The sequence below is a fragment of the Amblyraja radiata genome, chromosome 21 (genome assembly GCF_010909765.2).
Source record: "Amblyraja radiata isolate CabotCenter1 chromosome 21, sAmbRad1.1.pri, whole genome shotgun sequence".
NCBI lineage: Eukaryota > Metazoa > Chordata > Chondrichthyes > Rajiformes > Rajidae > Amblyraja > Amblyraja radiata.
Window position 1 is genome coordinate 26,837,793 of NC_045976.1, and position 27,838 is coordinate 26,865,630.

Consider the following 27,838-nt stretch of genomic DNA (forward strand, 5'->3'; position numbering starts at 1 on the left):
GCGGCTGTCACTCTACTCAACAACGTACCTCGGTGACTGCCAATCACCCCCCCCCCCCCCCCCCCCCCCCCCGGACACTCCTCCCACAGGAAAAACACTATGTCTGTATATATGCTAATGTAAATATTTATTCAAATCATATGCTATGTCGCTCTTCCAGGGAGATGCTAAATGCATTTCGTTGTCTCTGTACTGTACACGGACAATGACAATTAAAGTTGAATCTGAATCTGAATCTGAATCTGGAGCTCTTCAGTTCCAGTACTGATTTGCATCAGCAGATTATCAGTGGTGCCAATATCATCATTCTGACTCCTAAATGAGACAATTTGGGCAGCTAAAATGGCCTTCAGCCAATCTAGTTTCTGTCTTACCCAGATAGTGTCAGTGATGTGGACACATAATCTTCCCACCCTCTGATTCCTTTTCGGAACTGGGACAGCAAACCCATATCACCAACAGTAAGGATCCACCACACACTCTCTTGATCTCTGATCAGGCCTTTTATTTGCATCCGGTTTTACGGCTTGCGTGGGAATGTATACATTAGGTGTTTGGGCATAGCATGCAGATGGGCAATTTAATAGATTTGCTGTTTATGTTATTTTAAAGTTGTTTTGATTGAAATTTTGCTGCATCTATAAACTGAGTGGCTTGTTGGCTTGTAAAATGTCTCTGATAGTCTCTTCAATTTATAATTTAAAAATATCTATCACACTGTTGTAAGTAAGTTCCCACCATTTCCATAAGCATGGGAATATTTAACCTTTTTCTGGTATGTTGTATGTATGAAGTATTTTGAAAAGTATCATTGTGAGAATGTCTTTGGCGACTCTTACTAAGTTACATGATAGAGCAAATCACTACTGACCATGGGCTTCATTAGTCTAAGTTGCCGTTTCTTTGTATGGAACTTTTATCGCTTTCTGTACAGATGGAAAAGCAGTGGCACTGGATTTCAAATTTCAGATAGCAGTGCTGATCTTTATTTAGGCTGTAGTATCCCTGGACTACAATCATTCCATCTTTGTCATTGTAACTAATTTAGTTTCAGGGGAGCTCTGATCCCAGCAACTGACAAGCAAGAGAGTGGAAGGTCTAGCTAATTTCCAGCATGAAACTTCAGTGATGTTGCAAGGTTGCTCCACTGTGTAGAAATTCGCCCACTGTATTTTTTTTTTTAATTACTCTTTTTATTTGTATTTCGCGCACTCACTAATCTCGCCTGCCGTGCCAGGGGTCAGAGATATGAACTGGCAGTGCTGTTCCATTTCTGCAGAGTTGGGGAAGTGCTGTTAGAGCCAGTGCATCACGATGACACTCCAGTGAAGCCATTGGGAACACATAGCATGATGCTTGAAACAGAATAGATGGCACAGGTCTTGTTGGTCACAGGTCCTTTACTTATCTACCATCCACCCAGAAACTGAAGGCATAAAAGTGCCTTGCAATTCGCTAAAGTGGATGGATGAAGCAGCGCAGAGATGTTGGTGAGCCTGGAATATTTGCTTTAGCAGCTGGTGAGAACCGTAAAGGAAGGGCAGAAAAAAGTAAGCTGCTGCACCAAAAACTAAAGCTAGGAGGTTGCAGACAAAGAGTTGGAGATGGGGCCCAAACCCAATTGCTGTGCTACTTCTCAAGGTGGCTGGTTTCAAAGTGGCAAATCACCCATCAGGCTTCTCAGCTGCAAGTGATAAATCACACAGTCAGTCCAAGAAAGGGAAAGGAGATAAGTTGTCTGAAAGGAATAGTATCTAAGCTTCCAACAAAACAGTCATTGCAGTGTTAGTTTTAGATTACAGGACCAGGGAACTCCCACCCTGTCATTGAAAGAGAATTATGTGCTGTTATTCCGAGTTTCCTTGTTCCGTTAAACATATGCATTCAACTATCAAAATTGGCTGGGAACACTTTGCTGAATGTATTGGCTCATTGTACAGCCTACGAATTCAACTCATCTTCTGCCAAACACCCGTAGCCACATAGCCTACTGATACTGTTGACACCTTCGGAAATGGTAGGCAGTCTTCCTGTGGGTGTGGGGATCATGACGGCCCCAGATGCCGTTTGGTCAATGATAGACACAAATAGCTGGAATAACAGCGGGACAGGCAGCATCTCTGGAGAGAAGGAATGCCATTTGGTCAATATGTTCATAACTCTATGGTTGAGCGTCTGATCTGGTGCCTGCAGCAAACCAAGGCTCAGCAGCCAATGTGCAGAAGATCAGAAAATGCAAAGAACTCCCTCATATTAACACTATTTCAGAATATTATATTTGATGTCAATTTTATATCAATTTTCACTTGTCAATTCATGCTCTTCCAATTAAGTTGAGAGGTGTACCTCACATTGAACAATATACAACTGTATTCATGGGCAGGAAGGAACTGCAGATGCTGGATTAAACAGAAGATAGACACAAAAAGTAGATATGTTACAAAACTTACCTTCAGCGGCGCTGCAGTTCTGCCGCTGCCCGTGTGCGCGACTTTGGCACTTTTGAGAGGGGGTTGGGTTTAAAATGCTATTTTTCTGCAGCCTATTCAAATCGATCTCTGTCAGGCTGTTTAGTTGCTAAAGAAAAATCGCTTCGACTGCCGTTTTATTAAGTTTATTAAAATTAGCGCTGGATAATTTAATTGTTAGAGTAAATTAAAAATCATCTTCTAAAGCCGTGAACACCGACAACGGGACGTATCTCACGTAGGGGACAAGGCAAGGTAGGCTGTTTATTTTTACATAAAAAAGTACTTCTTAAGATGCCTTTAATCAAAATTTTAAGTTGCGAGAAGGTGACTTGGAGCCCATCCGAACCAGCAGTATTTTTCCTGCCGACATGGGGTTCAAATTCACCGCAAACACAACGTTCCAAACCATCGCGTTCAACAAAATCCCACTTGCAAGATGATTTAAATGCCCATTAATTTACAGCAATTAAAAACTAAATTCCATCCATTTGGCCTATAAATTCATGACAATGAGATTTTAAAATCATGTTATATTGTGAATTCTTGTGTGAATGTTATTTGGACATTTAGGCTATTTAAAAATGTAAATCTTTTCTTAAGAAATGGATAGATGTTTAGATCTAGTATTGAATTTTGGAATTAGCTACAATTGGGTAACTAACTCATTATATGCTTTAATTTCAGGTCATCCAAGTAAGATTGTTTAATACTTGTTTCAGAATGCTTCAATCTATAATAACTGAAAATATCTTTCAGTTCTCTTAATTTTTAAGATAGTTATGGGCATTTGACTGTCCTTGATCACAGCTTTTGTGTTAAGTCAATGGAAAAGCAATAGGGAACAAGATGCTAATTTCTGAGTATGAAAATGGCCATAACTTTTTTAATACTGAAGATATGAAAGTGAATTAGGTGTCAAATTAAACTTCCTTTTATGCTTTATCTGATGGGATAAATTGCAGACGATTTTTAAAATCTCAAAATGTTGTAACGTTGCTACAAAAAGCTGGAGTAAATCAACGGGTCAGACAGCATCTCTGGAGAAAAGGAATATGTGATGTTTCGGGTCGAGACCCCTTCTTCAGAGTCTGAAGAAGAGTCTCGACCCGAAACATCACCTATTCCTTTTCTACAGTGATGCTGTCTGACCCACTGAGTTATTGCTACTGAATTCAGGTTCAATGTTTGTTTTCAGATGGGAGACCATTGAAGATTTGTAGATTTTTCTCCTCTTCCACACATCAGATTAAGTAATTATGTCAGCATAGATATGGCACACACAATCAAATTTCCTTAATGGAATAATCCTGGAATGCATTAGCAATTGTACAATGGAAATCAGATCAGATTCAGATTCAGATTCAATCTTATTGTCATTGTGCAGTGTACAGTACAGAGACAACAAAATGCAGTTAGCATCTCACGTTTGAAGAGCGAACATAGAATAATGAGCAATAAATATATATACAAATTCTGTAAACTCAGATAGTCGGCATCTGGTCTGCGTAGCAAATCCATCAGAAAACCAAAATGGAAAGATAAAGAGTTGCATATGATGGATGAAAAAAATTATATAGATGGGTGAGTTGGAGCATTAAGAGGCAGTGATGTAATAAGCGAGTTCAGCATTCCAAAAATCGCAAGGAATCATGGGATTTGTCAAAGGTCATTCGCGATAAAGAAAAAGCAAACAAAGTACTGGTTGTATAAAACTGTGTTTATATTCTTATCTTTATTCATAATTTATGTGTAAAAATATGTTTAATCTGAGGAACGGGTGCCAGGTAGTGGGAGAGTGGGGTGTAACAGCGAGAGAGAGAGGGGACAGATTGTGAGTGGGAGACGGGGAGAGACTGGACCGACGGAGAGACATTCTCGGCAGCTGCGCTGCTGCGTGTGTACAGACCACCATCTCGTCCGCAGCCAGGATCGAGTCCGGGTCCCCGGCACTGCAAGCGCTGCCGAACCACCACTGGACCGTCAGTGGGAATAAGCAAAATGGCACTTGATTTGTCTCCACCGATAGAGGTTCAGTTTCCTCCAGGGGCTCCAGTTTCCCCTCGCATCCCAAAGACATTCTATGGGTTAATTGGCAGCTGCATATCACCAAATGTCAGTTAATGGAGGAAAAAGCATAGAGAGCCTGTCCCACTGCGGCGACCTAATTGGCGAGTTTCGAAGAGTTTGCCCTCGACTCATACTGGCAGCATGGTCGACAAGAGGTCCTAGGAGGTCTTTGTAACTCTCCTTCATGCTCGAGAGTAGTCCCCGTGTACTCGAGGCCTCAGCTAGGTCGCGGCGTTTTTTTCAACATGCTGAAAAATGCCCGTGAGTAAAAAAAGGATGCCATGGAAAAAATCGATATATTTTACTCATAGGTTTAGTCGTAGTAGGTCGTAGTAGGTCGGCATGTTAGTCGTAAGTAAACGAAGGTCGTCAAAGCTGGTCATGGATAGTCTTCAACATAGTCGAAGGGAGGTCGAAGGAGATCGAAGGAGGTGGTCTTCACTCTCCACTATTTTGCTGAAGCTAGTCAACATAGTCGAAGGAGGTTGAAGGAGGTCTTCTACATAGTCAAAGGAGGTCTTCAACATGACACTTTTTCAAACTCTCCTAAACTCTTCTAAACTCGCCAATTAGGTCGCCGCTGTGGGACAGCCCCTTAGGGAATTGATGGATGTGAGTGCGAGAGAATAGGTTGAGAGGGCATTGGGAAGGAAGGAGGAGGGAATGGAATAATTGGATTGCTCTCCCATGAACTAGTAAAGACTTGATGGTCAGAATGGCCTCCTGTATTGAGGTAAATATGACATTGTGAATTTTCAACTAGTCAACCCTACCTTTTCAAGTATGTAAGAAGGATCTGCAGATGCTGGTTTAAACGGAAGATAGATACATAATGCTGGAGTAACGCAGCAGGGCAGGCAACATCTCTGGAGAGAAGGAATGGTTGACGTTTCGGGTTCAGATTGAAGAAGGGTCTGGATCTGAAACGTCACCTATTCCTTCTCTCCAGTGATGCTGCCTGTCCAGCTGAGTTACTCCAGCATTTTGTGTCGATCTTCCACCTTTTCAAGGACAGCCTCATGCATGCACATTCTGATGAGGTGGCAATGATTCATTGCAGCTGGCACATTTTCAAAATGTGAAATTAGGTGTTTCTCTTTGAAAAATAATAAATGTTTCAGAGGAATCGCTAACTGTGTATGTTTTTCATTAAAACATTCAAGCCTGAAAGCTGGTTGTGTGATCCCGATCTGTTCTCCGTTTGGCCAAGACTGGAGAAATCACAAACTCTTGGCTGATGTGGTTAAGGCAGCTGTTCAGCATATAACAGCGCTGGAATCGTCTTTCAACACAATTCATAAAAAATGTAGCGTTTCCTCTGACATCTCCAGCACATCATGGAGCAAAAATTCAGCAACTCCACCCTTTAACCTATTATTTTCTAATTTGTTATTTTTTTTATTGTATGTGTCATTTCGCAATTGTATCCAACACCATTTACTGATGTGTAATACACCACAGTTTGATATCATGGTTTTGGTCAACGTGCTAACTAGCAGCTTGCGATGGCTATCTCAGTATACAGATGATTTCCTGTAAGAATAACTGCATAGGCATACAACACACTGGAGATAGTGGCATGAGAATGTGTTTAACATCTGTGAGATGAACAGATAGAATGGTGCGACTGAAGGACATTCAGACGGTCTGAACCAAAGAAAAGGAAATGCATGCATCTAGAGCCTCTCAACATCTTGTCATCCACTGCGATTAATTTATTTTGAAGCATAATCAATTTTGGAATATACTGTAGGAAACAAGGCGTCCAATTTACACACCATTTCCTTTAAACTGCAAATATTCATGGTCGCATAATCAACTTTACCAGTGCTAAATGAGAAAGACACCAACTGCATTTCCTCACAGCTAGCTGCCTTGTCTGGCAGTTAGTCACCGATGTAATTCGGACCCTTAAATGAAGACCTAAATAAGGACAAAGGAGATAGACACAAAAGGCTGGAGTAACTGGCGAAAAGGAATAGGTGACGTTTCGGGTCGAGATCCTTCTTCAGACCCGACCCAAAAAGTCCCCGCTACATTCTATTCCTTTTCTCCAGAGATGTTGTCGGACCCGCTGAGTTACTCCAGCTTTTTATATCTATCTTCGGTTTAAAAAGAAGCATCTGCAGTTCCTTCCTACACTTAAGGACAAAGGAGAATAAGTCAGCCCAGTACTATCTTCAGATCTGATTTACAGAACCATCCTGACAACAGTACAAGTATCGAATAAATAAATTGAATCTTACCAACATTTCAGTGTTGAAATATTACCACATTACCTAATTCTTTAATTGTGTCAATATATTTTTTGTAGATCAGAAAAATAAATTTAATAAGGGGTGAAAAATTCACTGTCTTTTGAGAACAGCTTATTTAGATTATATGAGTAACTGTATCTCTACTAGGTATTATTTCCATTTAAGCCTGCAGCTTAATCTAATCGCAGGCTATTGGCTTTATATAACGTAGATGATCCACTTCAATCCGTTGACCGGTCATTCCTAGACCTGCAACCACCTGTCACCATTACCAAGCCATCAGCTCAGTGTATTAACAATCACTGCAATGAGAACTTGGCACAACATCTCCATACAGCCATTTCCTCTTCATCGGAAGAAGACTGGCTCCTGACTTACTGCTGAAAACAAATCGGTTGGAAACTCAGTGCTGGCTTACACTATAAATAACCAAAATAATTGCTTTGTGGAAAGCAAGCCCAAAGATCCCAGAACTCATCCTCAAAAAGTATCTAACATTTCAGGTTGGACGCTGGCCCAGGTCAAGCTTTTTATTTGTACCCAAATCAGATGAGACATGCAATTGACCCAACCATCAGAAGGTTTCCATACTAACACTTCAAGAGGATGAATTTCCCTTGTAAAATTACACTGATACGATGGTGGGAAATGTTGAAGACTTCTGAGAACAATCAAGCTTTGTGGATTTGTTTCTGTTTCAAAATAAAATGGAGCAAAATCACACTATGCAGCTACTAAGCACGTTACAGCGCATGCTTCTTCTGCAATCTTTGTGCATTGCCTGTAGATCAAAATGTACAAAGTGAATGTAAATGTCCCACTATGATTATGTAAAATAGAATACGCATTTCCTCCTGTGTCCTGTATTTAGCCTTCCCAGGACGTCCTGAAACTTAAACCAGTAGCGGTGTTGCTCCTTCACCTCCCAGTGACAACCTCCTGCTCCCACCCCCATGTTCCATCCACATCCACCCCTTCCCCACCCACTCTCATCTTCCACCTACGTATTCAAACCTACGCAGCCTAAAAATATGGAGCCAGACATTAAAATCCATGGTTTCCCTCCTGACTTTATTGTGGTGGGGCGATGGTGGAGGGGGGTTATTGATCATTTTGCCCTTCATCTGCCTGATTCTCACCCCAAATGATAATCAGGAGTGAAATGTTTCATACACTTTATTATCATGGTATTGCTCAATCTTGCAATTTATTGCCTCTCATTTTTATCCAATACCCCCTCACAAGTGTTTTCCTTCATCTGGACAAAGATGACCCTGAAGCACAAGAACTATTTTTTATTCGCTGGTCCAGTAGCCTGCAGCTGGAGATTGAACAGCAAATGGTGTGTTCTCTCTGCCTGAGGGTGTTTCCCCTTGCTCAGTCATTCACCAAATCCAACCGTCTGACTAGGAACTGCGACAGTGAACCCTTTGTGCTGAACATATCAGGGGGCCCGCATGTGAACACATCAGGGCCCCCGCATGTTATACAATTATACAATGTATTTATTGTCATTTGAACCTCAAATGAAGTTTAACTGATAATTGGTTTCTACAGTCATACAACAAGAAAGAACCAAGGCACACAACCAACACAATTTACACAAACATCCATCACAGTGAATCTCCTCCTCACTGTGATGGAAGGCAAAGTCTTGTCTCTCCCCTGTGTTCCATTCTTCTCCCAATGTTAAAGCCCTCGGTGGGCGATGGCAAGACCCGCAGCGGTTAAGGCCGTGCCGGGCGATGTAAGGCCCCGCTCCGGGTCATTTTCATCCCCGCAACTTGGGTGGGAGAAGCTGCCGTTGCAGGAGCTCCGAAACACGTTCTCCCACCAGGCACCTACAAGCTCCTAATGTCACCGTCCACCGGGCCTGCAGCTGGAGCCTCCGAGCTCCGAAGTCGGGTCGCAGCCGCGCGCCACCACAGCTCTCCACGCTCCGAAGGCGGCCAGCCCCACGACGATAAGTCTGCGGGCTCCGCGACTGGAGCCCCCAGGTCGTACCAGTTGGAGGCCGCTCCACGGTGCTAGGCCCCAATGACAACGGAGACCCGACAGGGAAATGGGTCGGGTCCCCCGTACAAGGGAAGAGATTTAAAAGTCCCCCTCCCTCCCCTGCCCCCCACATATACACAGCTAAAAACAATATAAAAACCACAACAAACCACACATTCAACGGGACAAACATTTTAAAAAGACAGACGGACTGCAGGGGCTGCTGCCGCGAGGCGCCGCCATTTTGGACTCTTTTTACATTTATGTGAACATATCAGGGGGTCCGCATGTATAATATGTGCAACATGAATTTCACTGTGCAGTTGCATAAGTGACAAATAAAGCACTATTGTCCATTGATTGACTATTGACTGTTAGCTCCATGTTGTGACCAACAGCATTAAAACTGAGATTCCTCAACATATTTATAGATGTGAAAGCCAAAGAAACAACAAGAAATCCTAACTTTCAACCCAAACTTTCTTGCTATATTTTCTTAATGCACATTTGTTTTATTTTGACTGTGTATAACAGAGTCAAATCTTTAATTCCACAGCTTCAGTTTCAGGTTGGATGCATCAGACATTTCAGAAAGTGGAAAGTAGGTCGGATCCATTTCAGACAAGGATCCACAATAACTGTTCATTTTCTCAATTGACCGGTGCTGTGTTTAAAAACCTGTTCATGGTCTATTGGGGATGGCGGTATGATCATTCTGATCAGCTTCCACTGTTACTTCTCATTGGAAATTTATGTAGCCTGTTAGGTTTGTGAAAGGGAATTGGCTCAATTGTAATTGTGTCCAACTAGTTTCACGAGAAGGTTAACACATTGCAGCTGGACTTTTGCATGGCCTCCAACATATATTAATTAGATGTTTCTCCTTGCCCTTTTCTCCCTAGAGTTCCATTTAAAAAACAAGATCATTTTTCAATTTGATTTGCTTGAATGTTTTCATGTGCCAATACATTCAGGAAGAGCCATAAACTTGGAGAAATGTTAAGACCCTTTCAATGAGAGGGAATGGTAGGTCAGATAGAACCAGAATGTCTTCACCTAGATCTTCTGCAGATATGAGCGGGCAGATGGAGATCAGGTCACAATATACTTGCAGCATCAATGTAGAATATTTTACTTTGCATCAACTCTTTAGTAACCATTGTTCTGAGATCACCCTCGACGTATTGAACCAAGAAGAAACTTTTAAGGAAAAACTTCAATAGAATGTGCGTCTGTCAGAACAGCCCTGATCACTCTGTTTACAAATTCACCGTTCATGTCAGCACAAAGTCACCCAATTTGTGAGTACTTAAAGGTTACTCCCATGGAAGATAATTTGTGGAAGTAATCAAAAAGTCATGAATTGTACATGGTTTATTATTTAATCTTGGAATAGATTACAAAAACTCAATAAAATCTAGTAAAATCTACCGAATCGCCAAAAAAAACTTCCACTGATTTGATGCCAAGGACATTTCAGGTCAACTTTCTCCCAGAGGAGGATCCAAAGGATCATTTTAAAGGAGAAAAAAGAGGTAGAAGCGGAGAGATTTATTGAATGGAACATTGTAGGGCTGGAAATAATATAATTTACGATATTGTAGCGGTTCCTGCTGGCGCACGCAGGTATCAAGCCCAGCGTTAGGAAGCCGCGGTCACGTGACTCGGGAGGGGCTGCTTGTTTTCGCGTGGTTTTGCTTTTGCGCGCTAGTTCAGCCCTGACCACCGATGTGGCCAGACGTGTCTAGAGAACCTGTGTACTGAAAACCAAACTTTCGAATAAAGATTTGTTTGAAACTTCAGTTGTCGTTCTTATGACCGCCAAAATATGTACGATACGATACGATAAAACTTCATTCGTCCCCAGAAGGAAATTGGTCTGCCGATAGTCATAACACACAAGGTACACAAAAACTTGAAATTAAAAGTGAAAACAAAAAGAAAAAGGCAAGCGACTGTTGTCTGGCTGCCGTGTGCACAGCGCCTTCACCGGAACAATTGACCAAACAAACAAATAAACACAAACAAAAAGCATCAGTCTTGCTAGCCTTGCCCTTCAGGAAATTTCACCTGAGCCAGAGCTTTAAGTTGGACGAGGAGGTGAAAAATGTTGCAACATCCCTGATGATGAAGAGGTGGGCCTTAGCTATACCCATGCCATGTAACTGGTTCTTGAAGTTTGCTAATTCATCCTAATTCATATTTTATTTCATAACAAAGAATCCAATACAGCAATTGTCGCAACTAATAACCACATAACTGTCTTCCCTTCACAGAGCTAAAGGCCACTCATACATCTCAGCTTTACAGTCTGTCCTCGAATCCTTTGGATTATCGCATCCTACTCATGGATGAAGATCAAGACCGCCTGTATTTAGGCTGCAAAGATTACATCCTGTCTCTCAATGTAAACAACATTAGCCAGAGTCCCCTTGCTGTAAGTTTTATCTCCTGAAGATTTTCTTGATGATGGAAATGATTTTTGCTTCACACTATTATAACAAGGTTTATATCTGCTCTTTGCTAAAATGTTGTAGCACCAAATATTGTCTGGACCACTCCGAGATGTGTCCAGTCACACTGGTCTTTAGTGTTGTTACAGCAAGCTTTCTCTCTTGTTTTCCCATTGGTTTAATTTTCCCATTGGTGCAGCCAAACCAAAAACATTCAGAAGTAGTTTGTGAAGAGATTCCAAGCTATATTCATGTCAGCACATACACGATGTATTAAAAACTGAATTATCTTCCATACAAACTGACAATAAAAGTTTGATTAACATAAAGTGCCCAAAGAGGATCAATTCTAACAGCTGCGAAGTTATCGTTCTATTTTCGATTGTGTGAACAGAAAGACGCTCTCCAGCTTGCTTCTGGCCTGTTCCTCTAACAATCTTTCCATTGCCATAAGACACAAGCAGCCTACAATAAGCAGAATGTGGAGTAGATCCATGTTGACTGCAATGCTTATTTACTGTGTCCCTGAATTGTTTTAACAGTGCGTTGAAATTTTGCAATATCTTTCTTCAGGTTCACTGGCCAGCATCAAGCAATAAAGTGGATGAATGCAAAATGGCTGGCAAGGATCCAAATGTAAGTAGCAAATGTTTAGATTCTCCATGTAGTGATGAATATTTTTTTTGACAGACATGGAGTTACTTAGAATTACAACATGGAATTGGCCCATTTAGCTCAACCAGTCCATGTCAATATTTGTCCTCCACATGAGCAGTAACTCAAAACCCATGTGCCTATTCCAATATTTTATTATTCCACTTTCCTTCAATGACCTGTCATATGCTTAAATGTCAGCAGGGTCTCTACTTCACTCACTAAATCTAGTCCTGAATTCCACAGTCTCTCAAACCTCTGTGTAAATATATTTCTCCTGCTCCTTTCCTTAAATCTCTTTTAATTAATTGTGTGCACATAATATGTCCCTTGTTCTATGTTCCTCAACCTTGAGAGGCAATCAATTTCAGTTCACATGTGATATCTGTTCTTAGTTTGTAACAGTTTGGTCAGATTACGTGTACACCACCTTGTTCTCGTGAAAATTGATCCATGTTTTTCTGAGTTTTTTTGTATTGCTTCATACAAGCAACACCCTAATAAATATATTCTGTGCCCTTAAAATTGTGTTAACCTACATTGTCTATTATGGAATGCCGTACATATCACAACGGTGATCTTGAAGAGATTTGATGGAGATTCACTACTACACATTAACTTCAACTTTCCACAGTTCTGGTCATAAAGCACAAATTACCCACTGGGGAACCTGTTTTTGCTTCTTATGAACCTGATGCTGCAAATTCTCGTCTCTTGTATATCATTGCAACAGATGTTAAGCTGACTGGCCTGTAATTACCGGGGTTAGCTTGATCTGTAAAGTCCCCTCTCCAACCTTTCATCACATTTCCATTCTCCATGCAAACATCTGCATTCTTATCCCTTGGATTTCATTATACCTCATGTCTTTAAAATGAACTAATATCTCTATTATTTATTTTAATGTATTATAATATTGAGTTCCGGGCTTATCTCTTCCCCAGATTATTCTCTTTGCAAACTCTGAAACAAAGCACCCTTAAAATATTTTTAACAGAAATGACTTGGCGAAGTGAATAATGTGTAGGTCATCTGAAATGAAAGCAACTATATTGTGGTTGATTGGCAGCATAGTAAGTATGAGGTCAATGGAAATAAATCTCCCAATTGAACAAAGACTAATAACAATCTCCAGAGATCACTCACCGTGTTTAAAAATTCTCATATCTGCCATACAGAATCATTTAGTTTGTGACTACCTGTTGGTGAAAATGTATTTTCCTTTGATTCAAATGTAAAGTGGTGATTGCTTGTTCATGAATAACGATTATTTACTTTCTCACATTTTTACAGAATGGTTGTGGTAATTTTGTACGCGTTATACAAGTGTACAACCGGACGCATCTCTTTGTTTGCGGCAGTGGTGCATTTAGCCCTGTCTGCACATACATCAACAGGGGTCGCAAATCTGAGGTTCGTGTCATACCATTGATAAAGTAGACATTATATAACGTGTGCAGACAGTTGTATTGAATCCAAAACAGACTAAAGAAATGCTGCATCCAAACCCTTGTAGTTACTGTTATAGAATCAATTTTCCGAATTTTTCCAATAGCTCTGGAAGTCTTTCACTTATACTTTGTCTCGTCTTCCAAAAATATCTAAACACTTCAAACGGTCAATTATTGAATTGTACAGTTACTGTTTAATGTAAGGAGAAGCTATTTGCCAACATGTTATGCAATATATTCAAGAATTTGAGGGTTATAGGGGAAAATTATAGTTTGACAAAAAACATTGAAATAGGAATTTGGCTCATCTGTTTTTTGTAGATAGTATCTAAAGACACAGAGGCAGAGTTGTAAAGCACATGAGCAGGCCCTTCAACCCAGCAGGTCCATGCTAACCAATGTACTTATCAATATAATTCCTTTTTGTCTATCTTTGATCTATGGCCATCTGTGTCTTAGTCATTCAAATACTGTTCCAGATGCTTTGTATGTATTCCTGCCTCCAACACCTCTTCATTCAATGTGTTCCAGATCCCTACCATTCTGTGTGTGGGGGGGGGAGGGGGGGTGAGGGGGGGGAGTGGAGATCTTTCCTTAGATCCCCTCTAAACCTCCTACCTCTCAACTTATATCCATGCTCTCTTGTTATAAATACTCCCACCGTGGAAAAAAGATTCTGTTTATCTATGCTATCTATCCCCCCAATAATTTTGTAAACCTCTATCAGGTCACTCCTCAGTCTCTTCCACTCCAGAGAAAACAGGCTCAGCCTTTCCAATCCTTACATCTGAAACACTCCAATCCAGGCAACATCCCCTCTAGCACAATCCCATCCTGCCTATAGTGCGGTGACTCGAACTGCACACAATGCACCAACTGTAGCCTGCAGGTACATTTTATAAAGTTCTAACATTATGTCCCTGCTGTTACATTCTCAGTTCAGTTTTAGTTCATTTCAGTTTTAGTCTATTTTATTGAGCTTATTTTTAGTTTATCTACGCCACACCAGAAGCATGAGGTCATAAGACACAGGAGCAGAATTAGACCATTTGGCCCTTTGAATGTCCTCAATCATTTGATCATTGCTGATCAATCTGAAGTATTCCATATGCCTTCTTCACCAGCCTGTCTACATGTGTTGTCACCCTCAGGGATCTACAGCCTTTTTCCAATATTCTCCCGGCTGCTGGTGTAAGACTCACTGCCCTGTGATTAACCAGCTTATCCCTTCCGCCCTTCGTGAATAAAGGAAACACATGTGCTATTCCCCAGTCATCTATCATTCACCTGTGACTCGTGAAGGTGCAAAAATCTCTTGCAATGTCCCACCCTCCCTTATCTCCCATATTAGTCTTGGATACATGTAAGCAGACCCTTGGGATTTATCTACTTTTTATGTTCTCCTTGACATCTAACATTTCTCCTTTCTTACTGCTATACCACTGCCCCCTCTCCCTGAAATTCCCATCTACTGTTTCTTTTCTCTTAGTGAATACAGATAGGAAATATTCATTTAAGACCACCCATATCCCCAGCTCAGCACACAGATTGCTAAGGGGGCATATTCTTTTTCTAATTGCCCTCTTGTTCCTGATGTGTTTACAAAATGCCTTGGAATTCTCCTTCATCTTTCTGCTAGTGATATTTATCTTTATCCCTTTGGTTTCTTCTTAAAGTACTCACCTATTGTTTTCAATGGCCTGTCCTGCTTTAACCCACAATAGCTGCCATAGGCTTCCTTATTTTCTATCATCAAATCTTCGATCACTCTTGCCTTCTGTAAATGTCGTCCCTACCTTTCATGCAGTAGAAAACATGTTTGCCCTGATCTTTCACCGAATTACTTAAAATATTAACTCATCGGATATATTACAGAAATTGTTAAAAGATTCCTAATGTACCAGTAAAATTTAGAGCCATTATTCTAGGAAATACCAGTGGTATTAATACAAAATTAATTTATTCTGTTAATTTAAATTATCCTCTTTTCTTCATTGTGATGATACTTCAACATAATGAGCTTTATCATTTTTACCACTTGAAACCAATCTCTAGCCCATTCCAACAATAGTATTACTGATATCACAAGAAGGACAATCGTTCAACAGTACATGCCAAGGATTCTATGGAAGCACTGTTCTTATTTTTTTATCATGTATTTGTGTCTTATCCTTTCAAATGGTTGTTCCATCTGAGACATGAGTTATGCAATGTCTAACCAGCCTTAGATTATTTAATATGACATGGAAACATAAAACATTTGGTGCAAAAGATAAATATGCCATTTTTATTTATTTAAGGCTGGCTACTTAGACAAATGGCACACTTAAAAACTAAAACTGCTGAAGAGATAATGGTAAAGAGATGGAGTGTCAGGCACCTTGGGGTCAAATTACAACAGATACGTATTGTATGCAGTAACAGTCGATTCAGCAATTAACGTTACCAAGAGCCTTCATGCCTCCAGCCCAGAAGCAGAATACATTTCGATAGCTCTCGTTGTTGGCTTTGTCAACCTGGAGAAATAAATTCTGGTTAATGATTTGCACAATTTGAAGAAAAATTGCACCTAGCTGTTGAGGCACCAGAAAGAAGCCGATCAAGAGTATTATTGCCTTTGTTCTCATCCCTGATGGTATCTGCGCATTGTACTTCATTACAGCATTAATATTTGATATATTACCACGTTGATTTTCACCACGTGAACTTTTCCTCATCTTCTCCATAGATAATGAAGATGGGTTTAGTCAGCTTCAAGTGGCTTTACCCAGCTCTACTTCAAAGTAGTGAACTTTTAAATATACATTGAAATCACAAACCCTCCCCTGCATTCCCTGTAGAGGCTCTTCAAATCTATGAGCTAATATTGTGACGTGGTAGAAATGTATCTATTGTATCTAAATGTAAATTGGATGAACCCGACATTCAATTCGGCTTCAGAAGGTGAGAAAGATCCTGTAGGAGCTACCGCAGATACTAATGATGGGACCTGAGAACCCCTCTTAGTCTGTACATGGTTTCTACCTGAATCTGATACTAACTAACTGCAGGCTGCACGTTTTAACTGATAACAATGAATCACCTCCCTGTCTCATTTTATTTTTCAGGATCAAATATTTATGATTGAATCAAAAAACGAGTCAGGAAAGGGCCGCTGCTCATTTAACCCTCAGGTTGACACGGTGTCCTTAATGATCAGTGAGTAGAGAAAATAGAATTACAACCGTATCTTTGAAATAATACAATTCAACTATACTTCTAATTGTGTCACTTTCTTCTTCAGATGAAGAGTTATTTTCAGGAGTGTACATCGACTTCATGGGTACTGATGCGGCAATATTCCGCAGTCTAACAAAAAGAAACAGCATAAGGACAGACCAGCACAACTCCAAGTGGCTAAGTGGTAGGTATCCTTAATTAGAGCCCATTCAATACAAACTAGACACAAGATAGCTGGAGCAACTCAGTATTACAGGCAGCATCTTTCGATAGAAGGAATGGGTGACGTTTCATCGAGACCCTTCTTTAGATTGAGTCAGGGGAGAGGGAGACAGAGATAAGATAGGATAAGGTGTGAAAACGCGACATCAAAGGAGACGAGGGTCAAGGAAAATGTAGAATAGATCATTGTTAACTAGGAGAAGCTGACAACAAAGCACACAGAGATAAAATGTAATCAGGGGGATTGTCCGACTGGTCGGAAAACTGGGAAGGGGGAAGGATGGAGAGAGAGGGAAAGCAAGGGTTACATGAAGTTAGAGAAGTCAATATTTATACCGCTGGGGTATAAGCTGCCCAAGCGACATATGAGGTAGGAGATGTCAGTTACAGAGGTTGTGTTTAATCATCTATAGGCACCAACCCATAGATAATGCCTGTAATGTTTGTTATAACTAAGTCAGGTTCTCTTTGAATTTTCACATTTTGTCATTGAATAGCGATCTACACCCAGGAATGTTTCTACTGTTGTGCATAATACAAAACTTAATCTGGGGAGCACAGATATTACTTGGTTTAAATGTCCAATTCAGTTATTTTTGGCTTAGAATCCAAGCTGAAGTTTATATATGGAGGAATATTTCAGAGAATGACTGAGCTTAGTGTGATGTTCCTGGATATGCTGACACACGGAACTGTTTCATATGCTTTATTACTGGTCACTTCAATTGAATAGATTATAATGAACCATTATTTGGATCACTGTGGTGTACTTTACAAAGTATTTCAGCCTAGCTCATTTATTAGCACCTCTCGTGTCTGAGAGAGTAGATTGTAGGTGCACGCCCCACTACTGTCAAACTGTTAGAATGTTATTTAAACCTTTCAGATAATTTTCATGACCTCTTGTGCAGAATTACACATAATATGCCCTTCAGAAGTAGGCCATTCAGCCCATCTAGCCTAGGCTGGTGCTGTTGCCATGGATAAGTATCCTCCCCAGCTGTTCATCTCCACCCCATCAGTGTCTCCTTCTGTTCCTTCCTTCATCATTTTCTCATCGAGTGTTCACTGAAATACATTTACTTTCCCCCCCATCCTGTTAATATAATTCATGCAGCAATCCCAAAGCTTTAAACAATCAATCAAATCTGAATTTTGAATTCTGCTCTACGTTGGCTACAAGCTGTTAATCTGCTATTGACTGTGTCTCTGTCTGTTGTTAGAGCCTGTATTTGTGGGCGCGCAACTCATTCCTGATGGCACTGACCCAAATGATGCAAAACTGTACTTCTTCTTCCGGGAAAAGGTGACAGATGCTCACGGTAATACCAAGCAAATTCACTCCAGGATTGCCAGGATCTGTCCTGTAAGTAATGCACCTCGTTGTAGATTGAAATCTCATTATGTTATTAGGGGGGGATATTTCGTGTTTTGGAAAATGGAAATTCTAAACCAGATTTAATTTTTCAATTGAAATAAATGCAAGTTGAAACTCAACACAGCCCCAGTATGGCTCGGCATTGCAGAGTTTAAAAAAAAATACAAAGTTACTCACTTAGATAGATAGATAGATAGATAGATAGCCTTTATTGTCATTCAGACCGAAGTCTGAACGAAATTTCAGCAGTCATACATACAATACAATAAAAACAACAATAAACACATATTAACATCCATCACAGTGAGTCCACCCAGCATCTCCTCACTGTGATGGAGGCAAAAGTCTTAGGTCTGCAGTCTCTTTCCTCCTCTTCTTCCTCTGCGCTGAGGCGATACCCCCCGAGCGATATTACAAATCAGTCCTGCGGCTCAAACACCGCGGCCCGGGGTGGTCGAAGCTGCCGCCCACCAGTCCTGCAGACGCAGCCGCTGGCCCGCGGCCGAACCCCGGACTCAGGCCACCACCGCCAGAACACCGTCCCAGCCACCCTCACGTGAGTACCGTACCGTCTTCAGCCTCGGGCTGGTCCGCCCCCGACATGGGCGCCGAACCTCCCTCTGGCCGGGCCGCCCCTACTTGGGCGTCGCTTCTCCCTCTGGCCGGGCTGCCCCGATTTGGGCGTCGCTTCTCCCTCTGGCCGGGCCGCCCCGACTTGGGCGTCGCTTCTCCCTCGGGCCGGGCCGCCCCGACATTGGCGCCGAACCTCCCTCGGGCTGCGAGCGCCGCACCTCCCCGAGCTCGGCCGCTCCGACGGGAGCCTCGTTCCACCCTCGGGCTGGCCGCCTTCACGGGAGCGTCACAACCTCTCACGGGAGCACTGTTCCAGCCCTGAGCCGTACCGCCCTCACGGGAGCGAGCTCAGGGCGAGTCCTGACGGGCTCTGCCTCCGGAGCCTCGAGGTCGCCAGCTCCATTAGGCTTCAGCGCAGACGGAGGCAGAGAAGGGGAATACGACAAAAAAGTCGTATTCCCCCGCAGGGAGAGACTGCAAACCCCGTTTCAACCCCCCCCCCCCAAAACACAAAACTAAGAACCAAAAACTAGACTAACCAAAACGAAATAAACAACACAAAAAACACAAACAAACGGGACTGCCGGTGAGCCGCTGCTGCCAGGGCAGTGCCGCCACTCCGAAGCATAGAGAATCAAAAAATACAAGCTTAAATATAGTGTAATGCTCAAAAACTCCATGGCATGCAATTGTGGTGAAGGAACTTGTTGACAGTGAGGAACTGTTGGGAAAATGTAAAGACTGAGGGATAGTTATTATCCTGAAGTTCTGCTCAAGTTTTGATGATCTATTTTTTAATAGATATTTATTTATTGCTACATATGCAATTAAACATTACACATAGTGAAATTCATTTTGCATATAATGACTGCTGTGCTATTCATCAAGACATTCCAACTCAATGCCATTTACGTGCACGGTCCAGATAACCCATGATCCCCATAATATCCAGAAATGTATTGATCTTTGTATAAAATATATCCAGTGATCTGGGCTAGAGTATGGCAGATACATCGCCCTGTGCAGGAAGAAATTTCTCCTCCACTCAGAAGTAACTTACTTCTTATTATGAGACCATCACCCCTTGTTTTTGATCCTTTAGGAATCAGAAGCATCCTTCTTTCATCCAGCCGGCCGAATCCTGTATAACTATTGAATGCTTTAATGAGGATTCCTCTCAATCTTCTGATTTCCAGAGCGTGTGGGCCTAGTATGCTCAATCACTCTTCATACACCACCCAATATGTCTGCAAATAGTGTGATGGAGCTGCCACATGCCTTCCATGGCAAGTGCATGCTCTCTTGGGTAAGGAGACGAAAACTACACATCGGGTGCAGTTTCCCCAAGGCCCCATGGACATACAATAAGCCATTTTTACTCCTGTATTCAAATCCTCTCATAGCATTCCATTTGCCTTCATTATCACTTGTACTTACAAATTGCCTTTCAGTGATGTGTAAACCCTATGAATATCAACATTTCTCATCATTTACAAAATAGACCAATTTTCCTTTGTGTACACCTAAATGGATGTCTCTACATTATGTTGCATCTCCCATAGTCTTGCCCTCTCTCCCAGCTGGTCCATATTCCCTTGAAGCCCTTTCCACCCCCCTCCCTCAACTCAAGCTTTGTATCAACAGCTACTGCAGCTGAGAAATGTGACATTTCCTTTGCACAACCAAGCCAATTATCATCAATAGCCTCAAATAATAATCCCGGCAATGCCGTATTCGTCACAGCCTGGCAACATGAGAACTATCATTTATTCTTTATTTTTCAACTGATTACCAGTTGTCAGAATTATTTCGACTAACCATCTCAAATAAACCATCTAGCCACCTTTCTCCAACCATAGCCGGTCATTCCAATCTACCCTCCTTCCAACACCAAACTCTGACCCGCCCTCTGCATGGATCACTGGCCCCATTCTCCAGTCACTTGTATGCTCAACTCATAACTCCTAGCCTATTCTCTGTATCCTCGCTAGCTTGGATTTCCACTCTGCCATTGCATTTCAACGCGCCCTCCCCATAACTATTGGTGCATTTTATTCTACCACAGGCCAAAGGGATATCTGCAAAGCAGCAGTCCATGCCTGTGCTTGATGGGACATTCTAAACGCTGAAGCAAATTTGAAAGGGTACATTTATTCCACGTAACAGCTTGCACTAAATTAAACATGTATTATTTAAGACATCCTACTGACAGATGTATGAAGTATTTCTATACCAGCCAGGATCCTGTTTCTATGTGGTTTGGAAGTTGTGTTATAGTCATGAGTTATTGGATCTAGCGTTAAATCTATTTTTTCCTTAACAGATGTTTAAATTCTTCCTTCACTGGATATTTACGATAAATTTGCTTTAATGTCTAGAATGATATAGGAGGTCAGCGCAGTCTTGTTAACAAATGGACAACATTCTTAAAGGCTCGTTTGGTATGTTCTGTGATAGATGATGATGGCACAGAAACTCACTTTGATGAACTGCGTAAGTGAACAATATTATAAACTTTCGTCTGACATGTTTTATTACAAAAAAAAATTTCCGTTGAGTTCATATGAGAGAAATGGAGTTGGCTGACTTCTTGAGTTGTCTGATCCTAGACATATCTTATGTCAGAGCAGGTCAGTGAAGACTGTAAAAGCGATTCCAGTCTATTGTGCTGTAGCAACATAAAACAAAACAAAGGTTTATCTTCTTTATTCCTCCATTGTATCTTTTATATAAAAGCTATCCAGCTCCCAGATGAATCTATTCCGATTTTCCCCTGCCCCCATTCATCCTGTGAGTAATTACTAGCTAATAATGCCTAACTTGCCAATGAGGACATTTCAGAAACCAAAGAAAAATGTTACCTGTACTAAGCTAACGTCAGAAATGTCATCACCAATCTAGCTGGTGACCTTTTCAGTTTCCATATTTCAGAACAAGCCCAACCTGATATCAGACAGGATGTAACTGAGAGCTGGGCTCAACACACATTTTGCAGATCTACTTTGATGGGTATTTCCCTAAAACAACCTTGAATGCAGGATTTCGACTTGCAATCATCACCCTCTGCAGAACAATCCTGTCAACTTATATTTCTCTATTTTGGGAATCTGTTAAGTTTCGATGATGAAAATGACTGAATCAAAGAAACACTTTTATTCCTGTTAAATAATTGCAAGAGCACTGCTGGCAAATTTAATAATAGGAGCCTTGTATTTTATGGAGCAGCAATCCAACTCGTCAGACCCTTTGGTTTCTTGAGATTTATCTTTTTGAGATTGTTTTCAGAATCAACAAATGGCTAAGAATGTGTTTTTTTCTTCTCAGAGGATGTATTTTTATTAGAAACAGAATACCCCAAGAGCCTGCTTGTCTATGGACTGTTCACATCTTCAAGGTATGGCACAGTTCCAACACCTTTATCTTTTGTTCTATAAATTGATTTAAATCTGATGAACTTTTTAATAGACTTATTATTTTAATGAACAAATCATGTATTTATTGCATTATTGTAAGTGAATCGCTTGTAGTACATTTGTTTGTAAGACAACTTATAACAGAGAGTTTTTGACATAAGCCCTCCATTGCATTTACCCAGTTGAATAAAATAAATAAGAAGCACACTAAGTTACTGCTGCATCTCCTGGTTGCTAACTATTTTAACTCCCATTCCCATACTAACCTTTATGTCCTTGGCCTCCTCTATTGCCAGAGTGAGGCCACATGCAAACTGGAGGAACAGCACCTCATATTCCACTTGGGTAGCTAACAACCCAAAGTTACCAATATTGAATTTGCCTTTTTCAATTAATAACCCTCCCCCACCGCCCCCTTTGCATTCCCATGAGCCACCTCACCGCATATGCACACATTTCTCCAACTGCAACTTCCCCTCCTTCCCACACTAATGTCCGATCTAAAAAGTCTCAAATTTCCCTGTTATCTTCCCTCTTTTTCTCTCCTCCATGTCCCCTTACTCCCATATGCCTCTCTCTGATTGCATTTTGCTCCTCTTCTCCGCTTATCTGATACCCTTTTGTCCCCTTTGTCCAGCCTTTGTCACTTACTCCAATCAGCTACCAATCAACCCCCTCCCACCTGTATCCACCTATCACTTGCCAGGCTTTTTCCGCCCCTACCTGTTATCAGCTTTTGTTCCATACTCCATTCACGCTAAAGAAGGATCCCGACCCAAAATGGTGCCTGTAAATTCCCTCCTCAGATGCTGCCTGACCTGCTAAGTTACTCCAGCATTTTGTATTTTCCTCAAGATTTTTGCTAACCAAATCTCATAAATGATTGTTAATGTTGACTGAGAGCTTTGATGAGAGAGATTTTTATGTTCATCAAAACAAGACTATCAGTGCTGTAGAGTTGACTTATTTTAATATTTCTGATCTTCATCATGTAAACTAGGTTGTTCAAGTCCAAGTAGAATATTGGCAGTGGAGAGTGAAGCTGCTTCTATTATGTGGGTGGCACGGAGGCGCAGCGGTAGAGTTGCTGCCTTACAGCACCAGAGAGTCGCGTTCAATCCTGCCTACAGGTGCTGTCTGTATGGAGCTGTGCGTTCTCCTTATTGCAACGTGGGTTATCTCTGGGAGTTCCGGCTCCCTCCCACACTACAGAGATTTGTAGTTTAATTGGCTTCTGTAAATTATCCCTAGTGTGTAGGACAGTGCTAGTGAACGGGATAATTGCAGGTTGGCGTGGACTCGGTGGGCCAAAGGGCCAGTTTCCACGTTGTATCTCTAATCTAAACATTTATGCACTGACGTTTCAGTTAACTAAGGTACTCAAATCTGCAGCCTGCCATTTAACGGGCATTTTCTGCGTAACCATGATTGCGGGGTACATCATACCTGCACCTCTTAATGTCCTTGCAAACTCCCAATAAAATTCAGGGTTCAGATTGTGTGATGGAGAGGGGTGGACCGGTCTGAGAGCAATATTTTACAGTGGGCACAGCTTGGTTTTGTAGGGTAAAACGCACAACCCATCATTCATGTGCATCACTGAATGAGACAACAATGATTTATAATCAATTCAAAGTCAATAATCTTCCTTAGGGATCATCTGCTTTTATTTATGCTGATTTCTTCATTTATAATAAAATGATTTCCATAAGTTGATGGAATATTTTAAGACTGAATATGAGCTTAACAAGTAAAAACAATGCCTGTTGTATTGCTCATCACAATGCAATCTCTGCCTGTTCTTGCAGCTCAGTATTTAAAGGCTCGGCTGTGTGTGTCTATAACATGCTCGACATTCACACGGTATTTAATGGACCATTTGCACACAAAGAAGGACCAAGCCATCAATATGTTCCATACCAAGGCAGGATTCCGTATCCTAGGCCTGGCACAGTGAGTATTGAAATTTCCACCTTGACCTGCACTGTTTAATAATTCACTCAGCTTTAGAAGATTTTCTGAAGCCACTCGGTTTGATACAATGACACCACACATCCCTCCTTCCCTCCAAGACAGGGATTATGGCTCGAAATCTCATTACACGCACTTGTAATGTATAATTTCAGCTGGCATTTCAGTGTGGGAGGGCAATATTGCTATCTTACTGCAAAAATATTAAACTGATGGAATTTACCATGTGATACTCTTCAAAGCAGAGCGTTTGGCATTCTGTTTGATGAAAACAGTCCAAGTCCAGCTTTGGGCTGAACAATGTGCTTCCCTGATGTTTACTATATGCTCAGTTTTTACTAGGGTAAGAAACCAGCCATTAAATTCACTTTCATCTCAGCAAATTTAACTACCTTGATCTGCCCAGATTACCAATCTATCTACTGTCATAATTACCTGAATGGTTTGGTATATACAATTAATCAAACCAAAACCAGACATTCTCAGTCCATTAACATCTAATAGATCCACGTTCAGCCCCCCTGAGGGTCTGTTTGAACTTTGAAGGAGTCTTCATACACAGCTGTTTTCATTGACACAGGCAGTCTCAGTAAATTCAAGTACATTTTTATTTACTGTTAAAAGCAACAACAAATAACATTCGGAGAGAAAACATTCCATTCCAACTATTATATCAGCATCTGCTTTCTTTTTAGGAATATACTAGAGCAAGTGGGACCCGTTGGGTCCCTGTCATAGGGCCTACTCCTATTGTCTATTGTCTATTGTCACATGGGAGGCCTGGTCCCCCAACGCAACCCGTTCCCCAACGCAATATTCCACCACTCACCCATAGCTCCCATGGGATGCCTGGTCCCCCAACGCAAACCATTCCCCAACACAATATTCTACCACTCACCCATAGCCGACAACTGCACAGGGGCTGCTCATTTCACCTTATGCACCCTCCCTCATTTTTAAACTTTAAAAAAAATGCAATTGCACTTGCTAGCTAGCAGAACTCAGTGTAATGTGACTAAAAAAATGTATTTGCATTTGCTAGGGCTAGCAGGACTCGGTGTACTTGGATAGCAACAATGTTGCGAGCAGGGCTACAATCCCATTGTGACGTCACAGCTGTAAGCACAGGGAATACGTAGTTATTTTTTTCCAAGTTTCTTCAGATTTTTGAACATTTTGATTAATAACGAGAAATAATGCATTAATTTTTCAGATAAGGCAATTTTTTACTTCATGGGATAAATCAGAATATGTACAAATTTTACCGTTAATGCGTCGTTTTTCGAGAAGATGTGATCGCACATGAACAAATAAATACACACACACACACACACACACACACACACACACACACACACACACACACATCCACACACACACACACACACATACAAGATCAGAGTTTTATAGTTATAAGGATATGAATTTAACATGTTTATTCGTTAGAAACTTTGAACCAGCATAATATGAACATAGCCACATTTGTATTTCATCTGTGAACTTTGGCTCCAGTAACAACAATAGCAAGATTTGGATCTGATAGAAGCAGTCCTGGTCAAATGGTCCAAAATTGTCCACAGGAGCAACCTTGATGAACTTGCCCGTTGTTTATGGGTGGCCATCCTTCAGCAATTTCTATATTAATAGAAACAGGAGTTGGAGTAAGTTATTCAATCCTTCGTGCCTGTCCATTGATCATTCTATATGATCAAGACTGATCATCCAAATCCAATACTGTGTTTCAGACTTTTCTCCAAATCCCTTGATTGATCTGGTCCAATCAAATTCATTGAGTGTATTTAATGGCTCAACTTCAACTGCTTTCTATGGTAGATAGTTTAATAGGTTTACCACTCTCTGGGGGAAGACATTTCTCCTCCTCTCAGTTTTAATTGGTGTACCTTTATCCTAAGACTGTGACCCTGGTCCTGGGTTTAAAGTCTAGGGAACATATTTCCTGTGCCAAATCTGTCCAGTTCCTTTGGAATTCTCTAGGATTCAATAAAGACTTATTTAATTACTCTAAACATCAACAAATATAAATCTAATTAATACAATCTCTTTTCATAATCATGTCAATCCCAGCAATCAATAGAGTCATAGACATACAGCATGAAAACAGGCCCTTTGGCCCAACTTGCCCATGCCGCTGAACATGCCCCATCAACACTAGTCCCACCTGCCTACATTTGGCCCATACCCTTCTAAACCTATCATATCCATGTGTTTTTAAATGTTTTAATAGTACCCGCTTCAACTGCCTCCTCTGGCGGCTTGTTCCATATACCTACCACCCTTTGTGTAAAAACAAAAGTTGCCCTTAGGTTCCTGATTGAATTTCACTCCCTCCCCTCACTTTAAACCAATGACGACTAGTTCTCGATTCCGCTAGTCTGGGTAAAAGACTCTGTGCATTTACTCTATATATTCCTCTCATGATTTTATACACATCTATAATATCACCCCCTCATCCTCCTGCATTCCAAGGAATAAAATCCCAGACTGCTGAATAGCTCAGGTCCTCAAGACTTGGCAGCATCGGAAATCTTCTCCGCACCCTTTCCAGCTTAACAACATCCTTGCAATAAGTACTTTGGAAAATGTTGGAAGAGTAACAGGGTTTAAGTAGTGCTGGGTCATCTTTCTCCATGGTGGCCAAAACTGAACACAACAATCCATATGGTGATCATTTACTAAATTCCCCCCATTTCAAATATTTCCTCATAGAAATTTATCAGGACGAAGGGCACCTGAGTGACCACATCTTTAAAAAATGTGCATAATACCACCCATGTATAAATATTACAAAAAATGATATTTGCTTGAACTGACAATCCAAAATATTTCAGATCTTAAGTCTGCAATGTTGCATCTGTGGCATCTTCGTCAGTCCAAAAAACATCTAATATAGTAAATATCCGATCATAGCTGACTGCCTTTGCAAAAATAATACAAATATGAAAAGCAACCTGATCAAGACTTGCATTGCCTGTGCCTCAGATATCCAAGAACAAACATTTGTGATCAGTTTCAAAAGTGGAAACCTGGAATAAAAGCATTAAATGCTGAAAGTACTTTGCAAGTCAGGCGACATGGGAAGGTAGAGAAACAGAGTTAAGGGCCTGTCCCACTTACGCGTCCTTGGCTCGCAAATTACGCGACCTCGTGGTCGCTTGATGCGTACGGGCACCGTATGGCCGCGCGGGGCCAGTCCCAATTAGAAGCGAGGAGGGGTATGGAGTTGTGCGGGGCCGGCCCCGACATCGCGCGGGGCTTCGAAATTCTTGCAGTGAACAAAATCTTCGTGCGCCAACGGCCTGTCGCGGAACTGACGTCCAAAGTGGGACAGGCCCAAGACCCTGGCGCAACGCAAAGTCTCACCTTCAACAGCAGCAGAAGCAGGCAAACGATCGCCGAACTCGGCCTGGGGCTCACAGCCGTTGCGGTCCGGATCCGCTCCCAATTCTACTCCCGGAGGGGGGCCAAGAAAATTGAAGATAGACACAAAATGCAGGAGTAACTCAGCGGGACAGGCAGCATCTCTGGAGAGAAGCAATGGGTGACGTTTCTGGTCAAGACCCTTCTTTTCAGACTGAAGTAGAGACTCGACACGAAACGTTATCCATTCCTTCTCTCCAGAGATGCTGCTGGTCCCGCTGAGTTACTCCAGCTTTGTGTCCATCTTCAAATGACGTCACGAGCTCCAGACGGCT

At 41.4% G+C, this 27,838-nt stretch overlaps 1 protein-coding gene across 4 annotated transcripts in view; it reads left to right on the top strand.

The window, feature by feature from the left end:
- Window positions 1-27,838, top strand: part of sema3c (semaphorin 3C) — a 229,215-nt gene that overhangs the window by 172,556 nt on the left and 28,821 nt on the right. For all 4 annotated transcript variants that reach the window (XM_033039812.1, XM_033039813.1, XM_033039814.1 and 1 more), the window contains 9 exons: window positions 11,068-11,228; window positions 11,818-11,880; window positions 13,192-13,311; window positions 16,457-16,547; window positions 16,633-16,752; window positions 18,014-18,156; window positions 21,120-21,234; window positions 22,066-22,135; window positions 23,963-24,107. In XM_033039812.1, coding sequence (XP_032895703.1) covers window positions 11,068-11,228; window positions 11,818-11,880; window positions 13,192-13,311; window positions 16,457-16,547; window positions 16,633-16,752; window positions 18,014-18,156; window positions 21,120-21,234; window positions 22,066-22,135; window positions 23,963-24,107 — 1,028 coding nt within the window. The remainder of the gene's footprint in view (window positions 1-11,067; window positions 11,229-11,817; window positions 11,881-13,191; window positions 13,312-16,456; window positions 16,548-16,632; window positions 16,753-18,013; window positions 18,157-21,119; window positions 21,235-22,065; window positions 22,136-23,962; window positions 24,108-27,838) is intronic.